Source organism: Halyomorpha halys, unplaced genomic scaffold (assembly GCF_000696795.3).
Source record: "Halyomorpha halys isolate HHAL.00 unplaced genomic scaffold, Hhal_1.1 Scaffold189.1, whole genome shotgun sequence".
Taxonomy (NCBI): Eukaryota; Metazoa; Arthropoda; class Insecta; order Hemiptera; family Pentatomidae; genus Halyomorpha; species Halyomorpha halys.
In genome coordinates, this window is record NW_027110118.1 from 75,769 (window position 1) to 82,783 (window position 7,015).

Genomic DNA, 7,015 nt, shown 5'->3' on the forward strand with positions numbered 1-7,015 from the left:
CTCTCTCTCTCTACATCTCATTCGCTGGTTGTAAAAATACTTTTACAGTTGTGAATAAACTTAATAAAGTGAAAAAAAAAAAAAAAGAGTTCAACAATCACAAACATATAATTAAATATATTGATAAAAAATAAAATCGCAGAGAACAAAAAGAACAATAATTTTTATAACATACCAAAAAAGGTGTGCACGACCAAATCAGAGATGTTACTGCCTTAAGGTTAGCTGCTTGTTTTATTATTTTTATTTCTTTTCCTCTTATTTCTTGAATTCGTTCTTCAAAGCTACGTTCCCATGCATAAAGCTTTAATATCTACAAATGTTAATAAAAATAAGATAATTAAAATATAAATATAAAATTAATTACACTACAAATTGTGTGACAAAGTTTTAATCTTTAACATTCATGTAGATCCATGTATATATCAAAGATTTGGAACAAAAGGAACACTTTAGTTCCCAGCAGCAACTCTCAAATTTTAGGCTAAAACAATTGACACATCAGGTGATCTAACAGTAACCTGTTATTCTGGTTAAAAAAAACCATCTGGAGCATATAAGTAGATCTCATTACCTGTTTAATATTAGTCTTAATACTACAATGTTATAGAAAGACCAAAAAATTGTAAGAAGATAAACCATCAAAATTAGATTTGATTTATATTTTATTAGTACTATTTCAGATTGGCATAATTTTTATATGGCATAACAATAATTTAACATTTTTCAAATTTAATGTACTTTTTTTAAATAGAATTTTGACCCGGTGACCTCCATACTTCAGTATTAGATATAGCTGACAGTATACGCTGAGTCATGATTGATCCACAATCATCACATTTTAAATATAAGAAGATGATCGGAGATGCGTTAAAAAAAGATACAAAAATAGGTAAAACTTATTTATTTGTACCAAAATTTCGACCTGAAATTCAAGGCTGAAAAACAAAATAAGATAACAATCGTAGTTCAAAGAAAAATAAAAAAAAAATAATAAAAAAGTTGGAAATATCCATAACAATAAATTAATAGATATTAGTTGGTACTAATAAAAGATAAAATAGAAAATAAAATTTTATGATTTGTTTTGAACAATTCTTACTACTACAATTGTTATTATATTTCATCTTTTATTACAATCAATTATTATCTACTTAATTTATTGTTAAGAATATTTCCAAGTTTGATTGTTATTATTTTTCTCTGAATTATAATTCGAAAATTAACCTGAAATTCAGGTTGAAATGTCGGTACAAATAAATAAGTTTTACTTATTTGTGTATCTATTCTAACCGCATTCCCGACCATCTTCTCCTCATATCAATCTCCATCAACTATAAACACTTCACATTTAAAAAAATGATTTTAATTACATATTTCAATTAGCTTTAATAAGTAAAGAAATTAGATATTTATTTGTGGTTAGTGACAATATAATAATAGATGAAACTACAATTAAATAAAGTTAACCTTTATTCCAGAAAGGATTTCATTCATGACTTTCAGTCTCTCATCCTTGTATTTCATTTGTTTGATTTGTAATTTTTTCGATAAATTAGCAATATAGCCATTAACAGGTATCATAATAATAAAAACAGCAAGCCCAGCTAAAGCAGATGGTCCTAAAACAAAAAATAATTAATTAATTAACTAAGTTAATAACCTGGCCACGAAGATTTTGCTACTACCTCAATTCAACCTATAACCTATCAATACAGGAGCCCAAGAGAAGAAAAAAGTCAACCCCAATTTTTTCTTACTTTAATGAAAACTATGTATAATTACTACTCAAAATTAATGAGTTTGCCAAGTATAGGTAGGGGAATAAATAATAGCAGCTGTTTCAAAACTTTAAAAAAAAAAAATTAACTTAATTTTAATAATCCTTTATGCTGGAAGAGTCTTATGGAATTAAAAGGATTTAGTGAATGACATAATTTCTTCCTTATTAAAAAACAATAGTTTATTTAATATCCTCAGCGTTGTTGTAAGCACATGTTTAAGGAATTGGTTGAATTTGTTTTTTAGCAGCCTGAAGATGGGGGAAATCTCCCGAAACGTTGCTGAGGATATTAAATAAACTATTGTTTTTTAATAAGGAAGAAATTATGTCATTCACTAAATCCTTTTAAAAATTAACTTTTTTTTCACTATCCCATATCACAGCCTTCGAAGAATGGTGTCGTAATTGAAGGATTAAGATAAATTTCCAACAAATCCCATCAAATAACCTTTACTCTTCGTTGTAAACCTACCGACTGCCCTTCAGTTTCATTAAATAGTTACTCTTATCCCTGTCGAACAGATCCGCTACATTGGACTACATTTAGACAATCAATGAACCTGGAATCCTCACACAACACTGAAAAGAAAGGAAACTGCACGTCGATTTCGACTATTACAGCACTTACGCACTTAAAATAAAGTAAGATTGCTAAAATATGAGTCCTAGTAGAGCAGTTTACACTCAATAGTTCCCAAAATACAGTTTTTTTTTTTAAAAAAACTGCATTTCATAAAATATATACTGAAAAATCAGTAGTTAGTGAATTTATAGTGGGAAATCTTAATCTCAGGAATTATTAGATGTACAGATGTCTATAAGCACTCAAATTAAAGCTAGTTTAATGTGCCATAAAGTAGTTTATGACGTTTACCTTCTTAGAAGTACTAGTTTTCAAGAAATTTCACAAAATGTTGATCTCTAGTTGTTCGAACAAAATTTTTGATTTATGAAAAAATATATCTCAGGATCCATTGGAAGTAAAGATGTCTGCCAGCAAGCAAAATAAAGCTAGTTTAACATACTATAAAGTAATTTATATACTATAAAGTACTTTATAATACTTATAATCGTTGGGGTGGTATTTTTTATGATATTTGCGTATAATATGAAATTTTATCAAAACAACAAGAAAACAATTTATTTATTCATATATCATAAAAACTACTATTCCTATGAGGATAAATAATATAAACTACTTTATATTTCATTAAACTAGTTTTAATTGGAGTGCTAATTGGAGTGCTAATTGGAGTGCTAGTAGACATCTGTACATCTAATGATTCCTGAGATATAGTTTTTCCAAAATTAATTTAGTATTACTGATTTTTCATTATTTTATTACGAAACGATCCTTTTTAAAAAAATCTTGGGACATATTGAAGGTAAATAGCTCTATTAGGGCTCATATTTTAGCAAATGTACGCTAATTTAATTGATGTTCTATTATATTTTCTAGTGTTGTTGGTAGTTTTAATAATATGTAACTCGGACACAAAAATTATTTTTTAACCTTTTAAAAAAACCGTCATTTTTTATTCCCCCTACTTATAGTTGGCTGTCTCATCAATTTTGACTAGTAATTACACATATTTTTCATTAAAGTAATGAAATATTGGGGTGAAATAACTGACTTTTTTTCTACTAGGTTCTTGTACTAAATGTACTAACCATCAAAACCTATTAAAATCATTTCCCATCAAAATTCATATTTCATAAACCGTTATATTATCTTTGAACATCATACTAATATTAAAACATAGGAATATATTATAAAACAGTTATGAATTAATTAGTTCTTACCTAAAATCTGCCATATAAAAAAAACCGCTAGTACAATCTGTAGAGGGACAGACCACATATTACTCACTGCAAGAAGTATATTAAGATATCGCTGAGCATCCACAGCCATTAAATTTACAATTTCGCCAACTGTAGAAGTTTTTCGAGCAGAACTTGACAGCTTCAAAGCCTAATAAAAAATTAACAAGATGACTTTATGAATGGTCAGAATATATTTTTATATTCTATATTGGATAAAGAACATTTTTATTAGATAAATTTTATCCTCGGGAAAATTTTTGCTGCTAGACAAAAACCAGGAATTAATAGAAATTTAATGTAAATGAAAATCTGTACCATTACAACTTATAGATGGTTAGGGATTCAGGTGGCATGAAGCTTCGTCCGTAGTTCAGGTGGTTCAGGTGCAGATCTTTGTAACCTCAGAACTGAGGTAGTGCTAGTTCGAATCCGACTGGGGTGGGCGACTTTTTTCATTTCTGTGGCTGTCCCACAAAATTAAACTTGACCCCCACCATAGTTACTACTAGATAAACTCCCTCCCCTGTATGTCAGAAATGACTAAGAACATGGTTATGAAAAAAAAAAAAGTTAGGGGTTCAGTGCATTGTAAGGAAGTACCATCTCCTGAACAACGATTAGGCAAAGAGGTGGAATGTTCATGATCACACTTAACCGCCAGGTTATTCCCCAATTATGGGTACCCACTTTATGAAACCGAGTAGACCCGGAGGGCTCCTGAACCCACAGGGTTAACTCACAGCAGAATAAATAATTATCTGTAAGAGCCGGATTTGAACCCAAGTCCTTGGAGTTAGTAGCACAGTACCTTCCCCACTGAACCACCCTGCTCACCTTATAGACATTTAAGGAGAATTAAAAAAAAAAATGGTCAAAGTGCAAGTTAAAAGTTACTCAAAACAGTAAAAAAATATATATATATTTATTGAGAACCAATATTTCCATTTATCTTTATTATTATTATTTTTATATTATAAAATCTTATTTTATTTATTACTCTTATCATTCTCATTTCTACCTTTTGCCCATCTCACATCCTTCCTTCTTTATTATATTTTAACATAATCTGTAAAAATAATTTATGTTACGCTCACCATTTTAAAATAATTATTATGTCTCCTCATTTTATTAAATTAATAGATCTTTTCGATAATCTATTATGATGTATCTGTTCATGTTATTATATTAGTTAATAATTCTTTTTTTATTTATCTTAATCCTCTTTATTATTTTATTTAAATTTTTAGATTGTTTACATTTTTTGCATCATTGTTTTATCCTAGCATTGACTCTACCTTTTTTATATCTCTTTATTGTAGTCCAGATGAAGACCTACATTGAAGGTCGATACATTAGTAGAAAATAAATTGTTAAAGCCACATCAAATTGACAAAGTCTCGTTGAATGTAAACATTAAAGAACAAAAAACCAACTGGCTCGGAATATAAACATTTATTTGGCTAGGCCAACAAATGAAAACTTAAACGTAAAATCAAAATAAAACATTCAGAAATTAAAATAAAAGTGTCTTTCAAAATAAATCAAATGAATAAACTGAAATGAAAAGAATAAAGAAATTTACAAAAATAATAAATGTAAAAAAATAAAATACTGCACAATGACTTTGATAGGTCAGAGACGAGATGGGTCGTGAAGAGAAGATTATCCACTTCGATAGGTAAGGGGACGATATTTTCAAATCCAAATTGTTCAAAAGTTTGTGGACCCACGTCTATACCAGTTCTCTACTGCGTCCAGTATTCGAAACTTGATCAAACTAATAACTGCAATGCTATTCAAGAATGCAGTGGACCATATTATTATTCACAAATAAAATTAAATGTTTAGACACCACACAATGTACGCAGACGGGATCAATGCTGTTAGGTAAATAATACTCATCGCTATTTCTGCATTTAAATATTTTAATACAGGTATAAATAAACCTCTTTCTTTTAAAACAAAATTTTAACAAAAATAATAAAAATAAAAATGAAATGTAATTATATGAAATATTACATTTATTTACAAAATATTTATAAATTAATATAACTTAAAGTAATCAAAGTAATTGATTACTAATTTTTCTTCCTTCGTTTCTATTATGTATTTATGTATATATTTTGACTTTTTTTATCTCATAAAAGGTATATCCCAAAAATAATTATTTTTAAAAACTGAGTACATTACCTTCCTGTAGATTGCCATTGTAAGGGCAGTTTTCATTCGCATACCAACTAGATTACACGTGTAACTAAACTGAGCCAATAGGACTACTTGAAATAAATTGGAGGCCAAAAGTAAGGAGGCATAAAAAAAGCCTCTCCAATAAGGTTCGTCCCCTTCAACAAAGTCGATGAGGCATCTGTAAAATAAAATTAAATATTTTTTTTTTTTAATTCGGAGACAATAAATTTAAAATAATTGGTTAATAAATTGCTTTACCTAAGACTGAACCATCAGACAAGAGTTTGTCTCATTTCCTTCCTTTCCCTAAATAGCAGTCCAATAAAAAGTTGATTTGAAAATTCAAAAATTTTTGCAACTTAGTTGAAAAGTGAATACATCATAAAATTAAAATAAAATATCAACAGTGATCTGCCAATACCTTCTATGTATATCGATACTTGATATACAATATAATAATAAATAATGATATAATATATTGTAATATCCTCATTTTTAATCAATAGTTGATATTTATATATAAATGATTTTAGTTATATTTGTATTTTATGTATATCATTTCAGAATTGTTTTATTTGTTATTTTAAATCAAAAAGCAAGCTAACCAGTTTTCATTGTCTAAAATAAATACACTATTCAAAATAAAGAAGATGGCGGCGCACGTCCTTCCAAAGTGTTCCATTGAATTGTTTGTGTTGAGATAGATTGAAATTTTTCAACTTTTGTTGTTTCTATACAATAATTATAGAAAAGAATAATCAAAGAAGAAATAGAAGAACATAACAATTCTCAATAAACTATTTACATCATAAATCATAGCGAATAAAGCAGAGCAATTGTACTACAATTGATTATTCTTGGATCGACCAATGAACATTGAAGATAGAAGAGAGAAAACAGGCACTCTTGATTTGGCTGGCCTGGTGAGAGGATGTCAGTCGGCTAGATGCGGTAACGACTGGAAGCGATGTTGAGAGTTGGATAGAACATCATAAACAAGAAGATATCAACAATCATCAATCATCAAAGGAATATTGTATAATTGGTTAATTTTGTTTCTAATTACAATTTATTATATTTGTAAAATAGCTATTAATTAAGTTTAAGTGTTATTAGTAGTAAAGTGTCATCTGTTTCTGATTGCCTTGAAACCCGCCCTGAGAAAAGAGTCTATTATATTATAAAATTTAAATAAAATTCTATCTTTTAAATATTAAAGCT

At 28.2% G+C, this 7,015-nt stretch overlaps 1 protein-coding gene across 7 annotated transcripts in view; it reads right to left on the reverse strand.

Moving 5' to 3' along the window:
- The window catches only part of LOC106679267 (multidrug resistance-associated protein 1), a 49,949-nt gene that overhangs the window by 29,270 nt on the left and 13,664 nt on the right, over positions 1 to 7,015 (reverse strand). For all 7 annotated transcript variants that reach the window (XM_024361702.2, XM_067048188.1, XM_067048191.1 and 4 more), the window contains exons 9-12: positions 5,798 to 5,972; positions 3,587 to 3,755; positions 1,471 to 1,622; positions 176 to 313 (exon numbers count right to left, since the gene is read on the reverse strand). In XM_024361702.2, coding sequence (XP_024217470.1) covers positions 176 to 313; positions 1,471 to 1,622; positions 3,587 to 3,755; positions 5,798 to 5,972 — 634 coding nt within the window. The remainder of the gene's footprint in view (positions 1 to 175; positions 314 to 1,470; positions 1,623 to 3,586; positions 3,756 to 5,797; positions 5,973 to 7,015) is intronic.